Source organism: Haemaphysalis longicornis, unplaced genomic scaffold (genome assembly GCF_048455015.1).
Source record: "Haemaphysalis longicornis isolate Haplotype H1 unplaced genomic scaffold, Haemaphysalis longicornis Haplotype H1 scaffold_2, whole genome shotgun sequence".
Classification (NCBI taxonomy): domain Eukaryota; kingdom Metazoa; phylum Arthropoda; class Arachnida; order Ixodida; family Ixodidae; genus Haemaphysalis; species Haemaphysalis longicornis.
In genome coordinates this window covers 121,366,078-121,384,769 of record NW_027526295.1, presented here as the reverse complement: position 1 = coordinate 121,384,769, position 18,692 = coordinate 121,366,078, and the positions used below count along the sequence as shown (strand labels likewise).

Sequence of the window (18,692 nt, the reverse complement as noted above, 5' to 3'; positions counted from 1 at the left end):
CCAACCACCGTCTTCGGGATCAGCAGCACAACGACTAAGCCATTGACCCACCGCGGCGGGTGTGTGCTAAAATGTCGGCACACTGTTGTTTTTGCTTTTCGCCTTCAAGAGACAAAGCGGTCGTCGCGGCACCGTTCTAACCAGTGTTCTTCCCATCGGCAGCACAACCGCCTCAGCCACCAAGTCACTGCAGCGGGTACCTGAGAAGACTCCTGGAAAATTGGGCGTTTCATTCATAATGGCCAGAATTTCTTGTGTGAGCCGCCTATTATATCTGCGTAGGGTTTCTTGCTTGTATTTCTGGCCGCACTTCTCGAGTGTTATTCAAGGTGCATAGGTTTGTATTTTCATACAAAAAAACAAGCTGCGCGCAAGCAGGGGAGGGTTGAAAGGAAACGGGGAACAGCAAGAAGGGCGCAGACGCACGCTTGCATGATTGAAAAGACTTCCATCGTTGTATATTCTTGCTTCCACAGCGCACAAACGCAGGTATATTTCTCACACCAATACCATGTTTAAAATTTCTTATTGATTTACAATGATACGAAGGGCTCCCTAACACGTGCCATTTTAGAGGATGTAGAAGACCTTTATCAGTTCCTTAGCACCTCTTCTATGCTCCAAGGCCGCACGTTAGCCTAATCCTTCTTAGTCACTGGGGTATTTTGGCGCAAGGGCATCTGTTGTCAGAAGCGCAGTTACTTTGATGAAGTAAAAATGTACAGATGAAAGGGGGCAAATAGTGCATGAATTTACTACGCTGTAACAAATTTGAGTGAAGAGCGCAATGACGCAGGCAATAAGATGATGGTGCGTAGGGCCACGTTAATAAAACATTGCGAATGAGCGAGGCAATAAAGCGGACAACAGAAAAAGGCAATGATTCACAAAGCTGGCCTGTTGAAACAAGTACGATTTAAGGAACCGATGTCATAAGGGTATTCTACACCTCTATTGAAATTAAACACAGGACAATCTGAACAAACAGGGCGACGTCACGTAGGATATGGTTGCTATACATTTCCGGGAAGTGGCGTTTCCTTTCCGGTTTTATGCCAGAGCACTCAACCAAAACAAACAGGACTGGAAGACCCTCTCCACATTTAGTGAAGTTCGGTGGCTGGCCAGCGCTTAGAAACTATAAATAGATATAATGTGCGTGCCCTATGTGCCCTATGTGTATGCCCTGAACCACAAGACGTCAAGGCCCTGCATTTTTTCCTTGCAGTTAGTGGGCCCATCATAGGTTGTACCACGTCAAGTTTGTTGTTCACTTTCCCGTCCCATTCTTTCTCCCACGGCTTACGGGAAATGTGCTTTACTCTCGCTTTCATATTGTGGTAAACTACTTGAGTAATGTCAATACTGCTTCTTTCAGCATTCTGGTCGGCTTCCTTGTTGTCAGCTATGCCACAATGGCCAGGAACAGAACAGACTATAACAATTCAGTAAATGTTGGTCTCTTGATGAGCTCTCTTTTTGACAGCGCCATGACAACACTAAGTTCGCATATATACAGTTCAAACGCGATCTAACGAAGTCACCGAGAACCGCGATTTCTTTCGTTATATCGAGAATTTCGCAACATCAGGACGGTCAGTTTGCAAGCATTTGAACTCAAAAATTCTGTCTAAAGAAAGGCGCCTCCCAGCAGCAACCATGACATCGTAATTGCGGCGGCCGCGGCGCTTGCTTGCCGATAATTTAGCAACGCTTTAAAGCCCGCGGTGGAAAGAATAGGCAAGCCAGGGCTTGCCCTGAAGTCGTAGCACACCAGAAGACAAGAAGAGCACAGTGCTTTATGTTCTACCACTTCCCGGCTCAGCGATACACTCTTGGCTCTCATATCCTTTTTCCACGTGAACAGCGATTCCTCCAAGTTGTCGTACGGGTTGGTCTAGAGGTTAGTTTCCTTGGACGCAATAACCGACTAAGTAGCATGGATGGTGGCCTCATTTCCCTTCAAGCTTGCCCAAAGCCTCCGGGACGGGATACCGCAGTTGGCGGTAGCGGGACTGCTGAGTTTATCTCGTACCGCTCAGAAAAAAACGAAACTAGGTGCCCTAATGTTTTTTTCTCAGAACACCACAAAGGTGTTGTGAGGAAAGAAATTCAAAACTGACCCTTTTTAAATGCGCCTGCTTCTCGAAATACCTTGTTACAATGGGAACGGCACTGACTTATTTCGTTAGCTCCAGTCCATAAAAGCATTGTGCCGGAAAGGCACCTGCGGGTGAATCTGAATTTCGTCGTTAGATCGGCAAATGTTTAAGATCGGGTTTCATTATATCGGGTTTTGACTGTAATATACATGTTTTGATTATGATTATGTAGTCCATAGACAGATATACTCCGCGGACTTCCCCTGTAGATGTGATACTGCTTTTGTTCATTGTTTTTGCAGCAAAAAATTCTGCACAAGTGCAGCAAAGGCAACTCGCGTTTCATTCTGTGATGCATCAGTAACGAAAAATATAGTGTCCTTGTCCTTATCTTTGAAGTATAAAAAGTGTTGCTCAACTGCAAACTGTTAGCCCTTTGTATCTATATGTCTAAATTGCATGTCGTAGGATATTATGCTTATATTCCAGGGTGCCACGCGATCGTTGGGGGTTGTTTTCTCAGTGTCATTAAACGAGATGGACCGCTTCGCAGCAATCGACTTGACCACCATTGATAATGGTTAAGCTAAGATGGGCGACTTGACAAGACTAACGTTCTGAATTTACCTTTATGAAGGTTAAGTCACAGCTAAGGCTGTGACATAACCTTTAGACTGTACGAGGAATAAAATTGTGCGGGTACTCGAAAGACAAACAATGTGATTCAGCATAAAGGCTCACAACTGTACCAATCCTGAAAGCTCCTGTGCCCAACAAAATGCATAGATTGTGAATAACATCGCGCATCTTTAATGCTGAATTAGATGCTGACCCGCGCACCACACAACCAAAATCCAAGAGAGAAAAAACAAGATTTTTGCACAGGTGTAACAAACTCCAGTTTTTAGTGCCGTATTTCAGGTGTGCTAATATTTAAAGCCCAATCATAGACTTCCCACTCTAAAGTTTCAAATGCTTCAGGAGCAGAGTGAAGGAGAACCTCCAATCAAAGTTCAATCTGGGAAACTTGCGCTCTGGTTTAAACGGCAGTTGTTGCACTACGGGTGGATTTCTTGTTCGTAAGCCGTTCCCCTTCTTTTTCGAGAGCAGAACACAGGCGCTCTTTCTCCGGTCAGACTTAAATGCCTTCTCGTCTGCCCATCTCGAAAGCCTATTCACTGACAGCTGAATCTTCCGCTCACAAAAAGGGCGATTGCAGGGTTTGAAACCAATTGGTACGTCACATCTTTACACAGTGTAAAACATGGTTGGCGGAAGTACAGTGCGTAATGAGTTTATTCTTGCACTGAACTTGCACTAAACTATTTTTGCACTGTCGTGCAAACGGTGCGGACGCACAGCATTACCTACGTGCGAGAATAATGTTTCCCCTACTCGGATGAAACAGGTTATGCGAGACCAACCCGTGTAATTTCCCTATATCGAAACGTAGCAATCGATCGGTTCTTATGCATGTTGCTATTCTACGTCATTCCTATCACTCAAAAAAGAGAAAACAAGATATTGCTGTATGATACACACCTTTTCGAGTGATTCCTCGTAGGCCTTGGAACGTTCAAGCCCGCCGAGCTTTGTCTCTCTCTTGAACAGCTGCAGTGCTGACTTCCGCATTTCTGAGTGATGCATCACTAGGCTCCTGGCATCAAGGAACGGCTGGTCTTCAGAAAACAACTGCGTTAAAAGGTTCATGGACAGAAATAGATTATGCTTTTCTGAGCAAGCGCTGATCTTGAGCGGCCCGCCCAGTTTCTCGAAAGAAAGCTCTTTGAAATGTGAATGCGCACCCCTACTTGCGACCACTCACACTTTTCATGCCATTCCTGTAGTGGTCAAAGGCTTTGTCGACAGCCATCGAGTTATTTGCTTTCACAGATGCCTGGAAAGTGGCACCAGGGTATCACCAAATTCTCCCCAAGAGACAGTAGGTACTTACCTCAAGTATAGATTTCGCATCCGGTAGATCGTCTCCGTTGAAGACTTCAGCGAACTTCTGTAATGACACGGACAAGGTGAGGGAGGAACAAGCGTAGCTCGTGTACCTACCACAAAGTAATCCAGCATCTGTCTGCAAGTCACGTCGGAGTTGCTGATCTTCTTGACTACTAAATTATGTGGTTGCAGTACGAAAGGCACCAGCACCTCCAGCTGCTCCTTAAATTCATCGTCAATGTCCGATAGGCACCCCTCGAACCGCGGTCCCGACGCCACCTGCGCAGCACTGGAGCTGTTCCGCTGGCGATATTCTGTTCTCAGCTATGTACAAGCCGCACTTCCCGTAAGGCGGAAAACGCAAATAATTATGTTTATGTGCCGCATCCAGCCCCAAAAACGACATAAAAATAGCAAACCACTTTTAATCACAAAAAGATGCGCAGAACGCAGCTTACAAAATATTTTGTAATAAATAAAGGATCAGTCATGCAAGAAATGTTGGTTTTGCTGGGGCTAGAACCCTTGACACTTCTTTGGAAACCCCAGATTGTACACCTACGCTACGGAGGCAGAAAAGCGGAGCTCCATTACCAGTTGCCTAAAAGACAGGAGTGTTCAAAGCAAAGCAGTAGATGGCACTGGGTGCGCAAAGGAAATGCCTGGCTCGTACTAACAAAGGAACATAATTTCGCGTTCCGCTGTCATTTACGCATGCAGTGGGTACCTTTTTTCCAGGGTGGGGCATGAGGAAGCAGGATATTTCAGAGAAGCATGATTGGATGTCATGCCGTAAGTTTTGCAACTCCGGATCTAGTTCGTCGGAAACCTTCAGGCGCTGCTCCAGTAGATCGTTACCGCCGTCAAAGCCGTATGACCTTTCGTATCCATACTGCCAGTCCCGCACGAGAAAGAGGAGCTTCTGAAACGGTCTTTTCTCGGTGTTCTGCGAAGGCAAAGGCAACGCATTAAGTGATGATTTCGTGGCCCACTGTCCAACAATCTTTGTGAAAATTTGTCGATCGAATATGTCATAACTGCGATGGCAATACGGTAACAAGTTAACCACGCACAGCGAGAAGAACTAAAAACCACTGGTTCGACAGCCACCGAGTACAGAGGTCGATGGGTATTTTCTTTCGTGGGCGCATATTTTCTACAACATGGAGATTTGAACGCTCCTGCGTTCGTGTCTCTAGGGGCAGCACTACGAGACATACTTTGAGAAAACTATGCTTGGGAATTCTACAACTCCTTAATTAACGTAGCGTGGTCAATACGGCAAACGCCTCAGCACAATCGATGTGAATGCCAAGCGCCACCATGGGATTTTTTTCACGCTTTATAAAAATGCGTTTTCTTTTCTGCGCGAGCAGCACTAGTTGTGTAAATTTGTCGTTCCTGGACGAAAACTGGAACGGTGAACTTAATTAACGTTTGTCAAAAAATTTACATCACCGAGAATGTATATTTAAAGCAAAGCTTTCTTGCTGTACGAACCAACGGTTCTTTCATGGCGTGCGGGACAACAAACTCCCAACGCGGCGCAGGCGGCGGCGGAGAGAGGGGGGCGGAGAGTTTCACTCCCGGAGCACACTGTAGTAGGCGCGGCGAATTTACCCAGGGTTCCCTGCGCGGAAGTGCCTGCTCAATGGGGGCGGCATCGGTGGTAGATCTTTGTCGTCTGCTTTTGCGACGGTGTTTTGGGGCCTCATTTGGCGCAGCTTCGCGTCCATTGCGCGCTGCCTTCGCGTGGCTTGATTAACGTGTTCGAGAGCACCTCCAGGGTAACCCACACACGACGGAATTAAGGGGTCGTCCGGCAAACATAAGTTAAGGATTGGTTTGCAGGGTGGGAAACAAATGTACACCCGGTAAAACGCCTGTCTATAACAGCGATTTCAACTTCAACCAGCTACATCCGAAAACTGCCGAAACATACTCGTTCCAAACATTGCGCAGGCAAAAGCGAAGGGCTGAGACTTCAGAATTCCGCAGTAGTTTTATTCAAATCCCGCTCCGGCGGGGCAGGATAGGGCTGAGAGTACGAACGCTGTGTTATAGACAAGCCTTTTACCGGCTGTACTAACCACATACAGACATCTGGCCGACAGGGACACGCTACCTTTTGCGCACTGCTTGCCACGAATGGGACGCTGGTTTTTTTCATCCGTCAGTATGTTCAAACTGCTTTGCTATTGACCACGTTTTTCAAGAGCGCAATAAATTTAGTTCCTTTTAAACACGGCAACAAGGAATGCACCCACCTGTTGTGCCAGTTTTCCATATTGAGTGAACAGCTGCAAGTGCTGCAGGTGGTCTTCGCCTATATTTTGTGAGAGATTGTAGATCTGCACCGAGCTTGTCATCATGCTCAAGGCAAATATTGTGGCACAGTTATTGACCGTCGTCTTGGTGTCAAACGTGCCCTGGGTGTCCAGAAAAATCACGGCCACCTTCTTCCCTCCAGTATTGGTAACCTGGAAATGCCCAACTGTAATGTCGCAACCGTGAGCTTTACAGGAAACTATTTCTTACTTACAAAGACCTCGTCCCAAATCCAAATGCCCAAGGTTTCTGTATCCGAGCCGCCACGCCATCGAAAGCCTTCACTTGGGACGTTGTTGACCATCCAATCGCCTTGTCCTCTACTTCTCATGTATTGAAGAAAAAAATTCAGCAAGAAAGACTTGCCTTTGCGGAAAATTCCAGCTACCGACACGACCACAACAGGAAGGTCCTTGATGTTGTCATCCAGTAGTATTCTCTTCAGTGCATTGTCGTCGAGGCTACAACCTTTCCCTCCTTCCATACGCACGATTTGGACGGGCCGACCTGTGTCCCGCCGACTGGCCATGACGTCCAATCGACCACACCACAACCAAGCAGCCGCAAAGGGACCGACTTGTGATGTGACCGGAAGAAAAACTGAAGGACTGGCAGTGAATGCCCTGGAATAGAAATAAAGGCCAGTATAATGCACTTGTGTCAAACACTTCCTTTAAATGGATTTGGGAAAATCCCATTGTGCGATCGTACCGTTTGTAATCATATTAGAGTAGCCGACCGAATTTAAGGGCCAGGAAGGGAATGAACCATAGTCCAAATAAAAGAGCAGTCCGGAACATCCGCGCTCTATTACACCTCGGGAAAGTCCAGAATATCAAGCAAGTCCGAATTGTCGGGTCCGAGAAAACAGTCGCCCACTGTAATTTTATGCGCGAATGCATAAATCTTGGCGGCATTCACATTCAATACCTTTCTAAGGAAAGCCTTCCTAAACTGCAGCACAAAACTCGGAAATGCCTGGATGCTCGCCTAAAACCGTCCCTTGCACTTCGAAGTTGGTAAAAGACATCACGAGATTCAGAATCTCATAAAGCAGTTAAGAAAGCCCTATGATGGCTGCCTAAATCAAACGAACGAGAGTACAGGGGCACAATTCTCTAATACTAGAGGCCGTCGTTTCGAAACGGCGCGGTACCGCCATGCAAATGCATGTGTTCTTGGGCCGGGGCACCGCTTCGAGGATGTTTGCAGCGACGAAACTGAGCCCGATAAACACCTTAGCAAGGATGCAAAGGGACGCAAACTGTTCCCCTTTGTTTTGCCTGTAGCTTTGCGCCCTCCTATAGGGTTTCATAGTGCGCACAGTGCTTTTCTGGGCCACTTTCGCCGTTCCTAACATCCTCGAAGCGGCGCCGCGGCCCAGGAACACATTCATTTGCATGGCGATAGGGCACCGTTTCAAAACAACGGCCTCTCGTATTAGACAATTGCGCCGCAAGTCACCATTTCCTTCTTGGAGTAAAAAACTAGCAGATGCCACGTACTGGTCAGAATTTACGTAACGTGAAGCAGTGGCTTGTTCGCCTCAAAAAAAACAAAACGAGACGTAACAAAAAGTTGTAGATGACATCTACGTTTAGGAGTTAAAATGAAATAACACGACAACGTTAGCTCGGCGTCGACGGAGCATTTTGGAAAGGAGCTGCTGAAATTCCGACTTCAGCTTTCGAGTCGCTGAACTTCGGTGAAAGTAGAAAGACTAGCCGAAACGATTTCGTAGCGTGCGGGACACAGAAAAAAATTCTTCAGTAATTTAGAGAATTGTCTACTAATGCGTAGCATTCCATGCCCCTTATCTAAAGTGTGAGTTCTTTGCAGCCACATTTTCTGGTTTTCTTCAATTCCCAGGTACGCTATTATGACGATTGCAGTTACAATTTTCGCGAAATCTGCATTATCTGGGAAAGAAATACAGGGCGTGACACAGTTCGCCATTTTCCGTACTTTTTTGTCTTTCTCATTTGTTTCATATTTCAAAGTTATATTCGACATATTAGCTCCATTTACGCTACTAAAACGATTACAGGTGGAACTTTCACGAAACCTGCATTATTGTGGAAGTGCAGGGCGTTATATGTTTGCCATTGCCCGTCACTTAATTATGTATATATATATTTTTAAGTTCTTCCAAATTTCGTTCCAAATTTCCAAATGTAATCATTATGATATCGTAAATTGAGGTAATTACCTCAATTTACGATGTAATAACGATTTCATTTAGAACTTTCGCAAAATCTGCATTATTGTGGAAATGCGGGGCGTTACACGGTTCGCTATTTTTTCCTAATTCCTTTATACTTTCCCAATTTTTCACTGTTTCAAAATTTTCGTCGGCTTTTTATCTCCATTTACGCCAATTTCACGGTTACGGGTTGAACTTTCGTGAAATCCGCATTATTGTGGAAATGAAGCGCGTTATACGCTCTGCCATTTTTTATGTTTTTTTATTTTTCGTACTGTTTAGTTTTCTTTTTTTTTAAACTTAGTTCGACCAATTTTCTGCATTTACGCTATTATAACAACTACATTAGAACTTTGGCGAAATCTGCTTTATTGTGGAAATGAGGATGTCACACGGTTCGCCATTTCTCGCATTTTTTTAATGTCATTTCTGTTGTTTTATTTTTTAAATTTTGTTCGACCATTTACCCCCATGTGCGCTTTTAATTCGATTAGGTGTGAAACGTTCGCGAAATGTGCGGTACTGTGTCAATACAGGGCGCTGTTCGGTTTGCCCTTCTCCGTAATTTTTTAAGAGCGAAGCTGTTTAGCAAATCGTAATTTTTTGTTTCCGCAGATACACTCGGCTGGTGTCACAAGATAAGGGCACAGAGAATCGGCACTATCTTCTCCTATTGCTCCGTGCTGCCGGCATGATCATTGGTCAGTTCGCATTACGCTAGTTTACACAGCGACGGTTCATGGGCGCCGCCATTTTGTTTATGCGTTTTAGTCGTTCAACTCTGGTAGGCTTAGCTTGTCCTCCCTGTTATGTGGCTGCGCGTAGTTGACGTCGTTCCAAATGCGCATCCAAGATAACACGTGTAGAAGCATTTCAGCAGCAGAAGGCGTCCAAAGATGCCCTTTTGCTGCATCTTCGGTAGTGTTGTTAACGAACGATCTCGTCGACGTTAAGTGCGAGGCCGGTTAATCGTGTATTTAGCACGGCTAGCTTCGGTGGTATACCCCCAAGTAACTAATAATTGCGCCACTAGCGCCAATTTGTTCTTTGCTGCTTGGTAGGCCCAACTGTCAAACCAAAAAATAATACATTACTGATGCTGCTATGGCACTGCTTTCGTTGATGCGCGAGGAGGAAACGCCATGCCGCGGATCGTCTGCTATGGGCTTTACGAGAGCGACTGTGTTTGTGTGCCGCAAGCGTGAACACCGCGTGCATTTTTGCTTTTCAGATTGTGTTGCTGCGGCACATCTTGTTTTCGACAGCTTTCCGTTTCTAATTTGCTTGGACTCCCCGCACGTGCACAAAACATTTGTATGGATATCTTTCTTAGTTTTATATGCGCGAGCCAGCACGACCTGGAGCATTATAAGTTTGCAAGAAAAAGGAGTGGGCGGGCACTGTGGTTTACTCACTAATTATATTAGCAACGTATCGCAAGCGAAGTTGAATACATGCCACAATAGCACAGAGCTGTGCAACTCGTATAGTGAGTACAAATGTCCGCATTCTGGGTCGGCTACACGAACATCAGAGACATCTTCGTACAATTCATCGTATAAAGAAAATTGCTGCAGAGCTCACGAAGTTCATTTGCTATACACAATACAATTCTACAGAAACGATCTTTCAAAAAAACACGCATTTGTGAATAATAAGATGATTATGAAGTGAGATGACCAGCTCATTTCGCCACCATAACAACCGCTCCATATTCTTATTCTCGTAAACTTGCTAGCCCAAAAAACCCTTTATAGCTAGCGAATTTTCTGCGCACTTTCGCCATACGTCACACCTAGTAAATAGACGAAATACCACCTTGAATATCAACGAACAACATGTAAAAGCGAAACAATTATTGAGAGTGCAAACAATGTGCAAACAATGTGTCCTACCACAGGCTGAAAAGCTAAGCGCCGCTCGGCCGTCGTGCGGGTAACCCAAACTTCTCGTATCACGGAACGAAAGCGGTCACCTGCCACGTATATAATTATGGGGGCTTCTTTGGTGTTAATAAGCATACAAAGGTGCGAATGTCACTATAAGAAACTGATCGTCGGAACGCTCTGAAGGCAAACCACTTCGTCGAAGAAGCATTTAAGCACATTAGGCGAGTATGATTTCCAAGCTTTTCTCTGGTGGAAAAAAAATGAAGAGCAACCGCTCACCGAATCTATACCGAAGCGACATTTCCGTCTGCGTATTCATAGCGCAACGAACGAGGACAAGAAAGAGGACAGACAACACAGCGCTATTTGCACACATCCTCGTTCTTTGCACTATAAATTCGTCAAAATCACCACACCAACTTGCCCAAGAATCCGTAATCAGTCTGCGTGTCCGCTGGCATCAATCGGTTAGTGAAAAACTTTCTACAAGTAGCTTCACATGCTTACAACATTACTGACAAATGCGTTGTACCAAACAAAAAGAAGTTCACTGCAAAGCGACAGCAGAATATTTTTCGATTCGCCCTACAGCTTTTTTTGATAAAGATAGCGCTTGCTTCTTCATAGCTTTGGCAGAATAAGAAGTGGGCTGAACTGCTATCCGCTTGCAAGCGGAAAAATTTTGCTGTGCTATTCGTTCCAGAGTTGTCGCACCGCGCAGCATCGAAGCATACGTTGTGTCCTTTTCTCAGTTTATCTGACCTTTTGAGCCCGTTCGCACTCGCATACACCAAAAGTTTCACCTTCAAGGCACCCTACAAACTTCTACACGCGCACACAGTGAAAGCGGGAGGAGCAGACGAACAGGATGGCAGCATAAGAGATAAGAGCGAAAGCGCCGTCCTGCCAGCGCAACGAATGAAGCGAATAAATAAATAGGAAGCCAAAAAGGAAACAGCCACGAACACATTTTATTTCTACACATAATGGGACCACTCTACTTCATTGGTGCTTATGTTCAAAAGATAAAGCCACATATTCAAAAGTTGCTGAATTTTCGCTCGGCTACCAGCGTCATGGCGGCATTTTATTTTGGGATACCGAAACTAGCCGAAGTGCCTGCCCCGGTTTTGAGCCGCGGAGATATCTCCCCGAGGTAACCGGTGATCGGTGATAACTCTAAGTAATCGGGGTAACCGTCGCGAGGTGATCTCCCCGAGATATACATGCCCACTCTGCGCCACCAAACTTAAAAATGGTCGCACCCTTTCACCCCCGTCTCCATTGTGAACAAGGGAGCCGTAAGGGCCCCCGAAACGTCTTTATTTGTTTATTTGTTTTTGACAAGGCGAGTGCCCGTTTGTATTTCATCAATAAGTCACCCTCGCCTGACGAGTTTTCGTCAAACCTTGGACTATTTATTCTTTACCAGGAACACATAGTACGGGGTGCCATTGTTCACAGGCGGCTTTTAATTGATAATCCGGTTTATATGCTTGTTTTGCTGTTTTTTTAAATAAATTCTCAGTTCTATGCTGTAGGCGTGATTATGCTGACGCATGCGCTGGACGTCTTAGGCCTTTGCGCTTTGGCGTTTCCTGCCCAGGGCGATAGTTTTTGCTCATGGCGATGAAACCGGGGGGGAGGGGGGCGGTAGAGGTAGAGCTGCGCTGTAAAAAACCCCATGCGCTTGCCGAGCGCTGGGGGGGAAAGCTAGCAGACGACGCGGGGCGGGCACCGCCCTTATGATTTATGCGCATGTTTCTCGTTGACAAATCTCACCGACATCCGCGCACTGTTGGCCACGCGCTCACGTGCTCCTTCAAACACTGGAGCGGGCCGTAGTTGTTGATGTAGCACACGCTTCCACAGTATACGTCCCCGCGCCGATAATTCTCCGTTTTATGATGGAAGAAATGCAGAATAGGGCGGCAATATTCGTCCTGGGACGGGAAATGGCGGGAAATTTCTACTACTACGAAAAAATCATTGAATTGGGAGCTGCTTTCTTAGCGTCGGAGAAAATTGCAATTAAAACTTTCGTATTATGCACCTAACAATAACACTGGAACTGACTGAGACGCTTACTTGAAGACATCATATTATGTGACGCCTCGAATTGATCATTCCTTCAAACTTAGAGAATACCGTTCCAGTACTGGAATCTTTGCCAGTTCATTTTTTGTTAAATCAATACATGACTGGATTCGGTTCTCAAATGGACAAGTGCCCTCTGTAAATCAAATTTTGTTCTTTCTCTGTAAATTTTTTAACCTGTAACCCACCTGCTATAACGCCGCGGGGCGCTTCCGGTATACGTTGAATAAAGAATGAATAAACTGTGCAAATCTGTTCTATATCTGTGCTGCGGATTCTTGGATTCTTGTTGGAAATTGGCAGTCATTACTGACCTCAGTGTTTGCATCATCAGCCTCCTACCTAGACTGAGGAGACTGAAATTTTCTATCAAGGCGGTTACAAAGGACTTCCAGGTGCAATGGAATGGCCTTACAAAATCAGGAACACGGCGTTTCACACCGTTCCTCAGTAACATGTATTGAATGCAGATGTGCGCAACGATCTTTCACAACTACAACAGTGGTGCATTTACCTGAATAACCCTTTTGCGGCCTTCCAGGTCTGATATATTAACGTTAAATAAACACAGGGCATGAACGTACCGGTGTACACAATAAAACTCACGTGTTCTTTTTTCTAATTTTATAGGAATCATATCCTGGCCAAATCAGGCAATTTCATACTCAAATACGCACTTCATATTAGTATTATTTTTACGTCACTTATATGACTTCGAAACAAACTTAGGCTGTAAATTTCAGACAATGCGGGCCGTTTGCCGATCGTAAGATTGTTCTGTTGTGGTCATTTGGTCTGACACTAGTTGCTCCTCGAAATAAAAGCAAATATTTGCCTAAACAGTGTAAATTCTGACACACTGTGTCTATGACTAATAATTTTCTGAGCCAAGATAAAAAGTATTGTACAGTTTCTTGGCTGCTGCAATACCATAAAATGAGACAATGTGAAATACTTGCCTTTATATATACCTTTCTCATCAGTACTTCACAGAAAAATGTTTAACCATAGCCCTCACTGCACCTTTCATGCCTGCCAAGTACTGTTTCCGCGGTCATCGCCGATCCTCGGCGTTTACCCTACTTCCTGTCCCAAGGCGGCGCCAGGGATGTGACTTGGCATGCAAATGAAGAATAAAGGAGGCCACTGTTTTACTCTGCCCACACAAAACTACGAGTGGTTGCGTAAACGCGGAGTAAAATAACGTCTAAGACGAATTCCGCAACTCTAGCTAAAAGCAATGCTGCATGCAAGGGATAGAAGCAGGGAGCACTGACGAAGTGCTTTCTACCTACATTGAGCAACCGTCGGGGAAAAAAATTCGCATGACGGTAGAGATGACTCAACGCCTCTGCAGTCACAGACTGTTTATACCTAGCTCAGAAAGCATACGCGGGCAGGGCTTGGCGTCGGTTGTCAGAGCTTTGGAGTAAGATCACAAGAACGGAGAGATCAGCAACCGCGCGCAAATTTCACCGCAGAGCCCCGAATGGCGCAGATACGCTTGAAAACATTGTGCACCACGCCCCGAAAACATGGCGCACCACGCCCAGGCGTAGTCCAGCAAACATTCTATTAAACAAAACAGAAAAGCGCGAGCTCCGTCGTAGTGGGACACAATCAAATGACTACTGTTGGAAGATTGTTACTTACCAAAAATTCTGAAGACAGCAAGATTCAGCGGCGATCCCTGCCCGTCCTCGGAAAATTCCCCACTCGAAGAGCGGTGACACCTTGCAGTAACGGAAACCGCTGTCGTACAGAGAGGCAAGACGTGACGCAACTGACACAGCCGCTCGATCAAACGCACGCGCGGCCTGTCGAGTAGCGCCGCTGCCAATGGGCGATCGCGTCTCGGCTGAGCTTGCAGTTGCGGCCGTCGGTTTCTGCGAGGGCGCCGCCGTTCGGAGACTAGCCGGAAAGCCTCCATGCGGGCAAGCCGGTCGAGCGGTTGGCCCGAGCAAGTGCTCAGAAGCGAGCGCGTCATTCGAGTTAGTGCGTGCATGACGCCTGAAACGCAGGTGGTGCGACTACGAAATGCGATTGTCGTTTTAAAGACGATAGTCTTTCTTGGGCTACTTAAACCCAGAAATTTTGGTCTGTCTGTATGTCTGTATGTCTGTATGTCTGTCCGTCTGTCTGTCTGTGACCCGATTCAGCCACCCGGCCAAAGCAAAACAATGCCTGCGCAATAGTCTTATATTGTCACAGCTAAATCTACCCGTCTATGTCCGGTGGAATGTTCATACTTGTCAACATTGTTGAAGAAGAACAAGACATTACGCAAATATGCGACAACAAATCAATACAGAAGTGATATTTGCAGTGTTCCTTTATCAAAAATCAAACATGCTTGACTTCTGCGAAATTAAATACTTCATCAACTTCAGAAAAAGAATTCACTCCGCCGTCGCCTGCTGTCGCCCGCGCCACTATAGCTTCTGGCGCCATTTTAAGAAATCAACCGGCAACAGTTACGCAAGGTTCCACTAGATAGGTTCCACGTTCTGCTTGCAACGCACGTGGAGTAGGGAAACGCGGTTCTATAAACGTTGAAGTAGGGCGCCTCGATTCACGCTCGTCTTCGCCGTACGGCAGCGTTCGCATCGAGACACCCGGTTTGAAGCAGTGGAACGCGGGAAATTTAAAATGATTTAAGCAAACATTTGGCGTCTTTACCTTGGGAGGAGCGCGACGCAAGAGGAGCAACATGACAGGTGCGCGGGAAAGCGAAGGGAGGCATTTACTTCGCAAAAGCGGATAAAGACTATCGTCTTTTGACGCCATTTGCAACGAAAGGAGCAGATACGCGGCCATTTTTTATTCCGAGGCCTTTTTTGCGTGCGTTTTTAGCAGTAAGTCTCGTGTACGTGATGCAATGTCGAGAAACTAATGTGCTCCGATCTGCACCTGGAACGCTAAAAAAGACCCAGCAGTGCGGTACCACCAGTTTTCCTGCAACTCGGAACGTCTCTTAGCTTGGCTGAAGAATGTTTCCGGGCGAACGACCATCAGACGAAAAAAAGTTAATGGTAACCAAGCGACAGGTTGTTCTCTCCAAACATTTTACACAAAAAGAGTGCAGGAAAAGCAAAAGTGAGGATCTTAGTTCCGACCTCTCTACCGACCCTGTTTCCCAGGTACCAAGAGTGCATGCAAAAAAAAGCACCTGTGGTATTTTTTCGCGATGGGAATAGCCAGTGCAAGTAGCGGTCCAAGGGAAAGAAAGCCCCTCCGAAGGTTCCCTGCAGCCTTACAGTGGTAAAGTAGAAGCGCTCGCTCCTGAGCTCCCCGCATAAGGGTTCGTATAAAGTAGCTATTCAACTGATGAGAAATAAAAACCACTGTAGGCATCGTGGACATCATAGAAGAGAACAAAAAAAAATCGGAGGTGTGACTAAAACAAAAGATTGCCATGGGAACGCTACGAAATAAAGGCCGCCTTCAGTCGTACGAAGACGACCGGGAAATTTAATCTTTCGTGCAGCTTTTGGAAACCGCAAAAAAAAATGTACCCAAACTGCACGTTTTATTAGCAACCGTGTGGCTAATTTCAACTAGACAACATCCTCCTACTTTGAAGAAATTCGCGCGAATGCGTGCTTCGGAAAGCATGCTCGCATAAGATGTACGAATCTCAGCCCCTATATACGTCTTTTGTTGTGATTGTTTTTGGTGCCTAGTTCAATAATTGGTTTACCTGGCTTCGGTTCCAGCAACAGCGTTAGGCAAATTGGCTTAGATATGTTAAAACAACATTACACCATTTGACTTCCAACGGCTTTTTTTACTTCGGAGAATAAAAATACATATGAACCATAAATTCAAAGCTACGACTGACAGTGACATTTCTGGAGATTAAGTACACAGTGAAATACGGTAGAACGTAAAATAAAGGGTTAACACCGCACAAACACGACGACACAAGGAAGAAGACAGGACAAGCGCTGAACTACAACTGATTTTTATTTCGCCATGAAAGACAAATAAACCAAGACACATCCAATCACATGGCCCAAAACATATGACAAACACTTATCACGCGCCGCACCTTCTACGCTCGTTGCTCCAGATACTGTTTTTCTTTTTCTGATAGTGCAACAGATGGTCTGCTGACGCAGTTTCTATGAAGACGGTCAATCTCGAGGGCCTCGATAACCTCCCGTGTATGTCTGTCCTTCCCTCTAGCAATGACTGAGCAGTCCCCGAATAGCGGCACGCAGGCGCAATCTTTGCAGTGCGCAGCTAGGTGGTCCGAAACAGCCGTCTTTCCTACGATGTTTTTATGTTCTCTTAAGGCATCTGCCCGTCTGGCCGACATAGGTTTTTTCACAATCCAACGGGAGAGAATAAATAACGCCTTCATCACATTCAACAAGTTGTTCCCGGTGTTTCTTTGAGCACCCCCCTTTTCCTCTGCCACCGCCATTCACCATCGGACACAGCTTCGAAAGCTTGTTGGGAGCAGAGAAAATTACATCAACACGTGAGCGCATGCCAATCTTTTTGAGGTTATGCGCAACCCTGTGCATATAAGGAACCACCACAAATTTTTGTTTCCTTCGTATTATCTCCGGGCAGTACTGGTCACCACGTTTTAACTCTCTTAGTAAGTCACGAGCCACTGCGGTCAGCAAATGTTGTGGGTACCCAGCAGACAACAGGCGGTTGATTGGAGCCATGAAGCTTTTTTCTGCTGAATGTGCGCATGACTTCAAAAACGAATTTTTTAAACAAGACTTAACAATGCCCCGTTTTACAAGTTTTGTGTGATTGGAGGAATAAGTAAGTGGCGGCTTTGATACAAGGGGCTCGTACATCCAACACACATGTTCTTGAGTAAAATTAAACAGCATGTCTAGAAAGGCGTAAGACAGTCATTGAAAATCGCCAAAACACGGGATACCGAATCGTCAAACTTCAGTTTTACAATTTAAAACTACGAGGTGGTCGTCGACATACCTAAAAACACGTTTCACATTCTACCCAGATAAATGCTCACTTAAAACACGATCGTGATAGGCTAAAAACAAATCACTTAAAATAGGCGCGATGCACTTAGTACACAACCGTCTTTCAACGTACATAGAAGACAACGGTTACTTCCCCCACACAATTTACGGATTCCGACCACATCTCTCTATACAGGACGTACTGTCTCGGCCTAAAGAAGATGTAATTTAACGGCTTTTAAATCAGCACAAATACTCTATATTGACAATTGACATTAAAAGAGCATTTGACCACGTCTCGCATTCAGCCATACTGCAAGGGTTGAACTCCATAAATTTCGGGGAGAGACTATACGAATACATCAAAGCCTTCCTCACCGAGCGCACCACCACTATAGGCATTGGACACTACAATCTGATACATTCCCAGTATGCCCAAAAGGAACACCGCATGGGTCGGTAAACTCGTCATTGCTTGTTAATCTGGCCATGAAAGACCTGCCTCCCTAGCTCCTAAACATCCCGAAGTTACGGCACACCATTTATACCGATGACCTAACGCTGTGGACACTGACCGTCTCCGTTGGAGAACATCGAGAAACCCTACAAGAGGCAATAAATACAACGCAGCAGTAGTTACCCGCCTGAGGCCTCCGATGTGCCCCTGAAAAATCAGCATTACTAACACTTTGTAAATGGCTATCCAAAAAGAACGAGCCCACAATACCGGACCCTGCAGTTACCATCGATGGACGAACGATCCCCAACGTACAGCACCTACGTATTCTGCGGTTGACGATTCCCAGAGACGGATCAGGATCGCAAACCATCTTGCCACTTCAACGCACTGTTACCAAAATAATGCACCTTATACCCAGGATTTCCCACAGACGCTCAGGACTGAAAGAAAAGAATCCTATCCGCATAATACAGGCTATTCTCATCAGTCGAAGGGCTTGCGGAACACCCTAAGTCTGAAACCCGCCGAAATTGCCGAGCCTAATGTTATGATAACACAAGCAACCAAAACATCACTCGGCCTCCCCCCGAAAACGTCGAAGAAGAAACTCCTCCAACTAGGAATACCTGACACCTGGGAAGAAATATGTGAGGCACATCAGACTTCCCAATTCCGCCGACTACTTGGCTACCACGTTCTTTCCCAGCAGGA

At 45.7% G+C, this 18,692-nt stretch overlaps 1 protein-coding gene across 5 annotated transcripts in view; it reads right to left on the bottom strand.

Annotated features, from left to right (window-relative positions):
- Positions 1–14,428, bottom strand: part of LOC144169172 (atlastin-3-like) — a 31,317-nt gene extending 16,889 nt beyond the window's left edge. The window contains exons 1-8 of one of the 5 annotated variants that reach the window (XM_077698202.1): positions 14,223–14,428; positions 6,595–7,003; positions 6,320–6,532; positions 4,780–4,998; positions 4,167–4,331; positions 4,057–4,113; positions 3,928–3,999; positions 3,645–3,794 (exon numbers count right to left, since the gene is read on the bottom strand). In XM_077698202.1, the coding sequence (XP_077554328.1) occupies positions 3,645–3,794; positions 3,928–3,999; positions 4,057–4,113; positions 4,167–4,331; positions 4,780–4,998; positions 6,320–6,532; positions 6,595–6,909 (1,191 nt within the window). In that variant the 5' untranslated portion in view covers positions 6,910–7,003; positions 14,223–14,428. Of the gene's footprint in view, positions 1–3,644; positions 3,795–3,927; positions 4,000–4,056; positions 4,114–4,166; positions 4,332–4,779; positions 4,999–6,319; positions 6,547–6,594; positions 7,004–14,222 lie in introns of all 5 variants that reach the window. The other 4 variants (XM_077698204.1, XM_077698203.1, XM_077698205.1 and 1 more) reach the window with 4 other exon arrangements.
- Between the last annotated feature and the right edge of the window lie 4,264 nt (positions 14,429–18,692).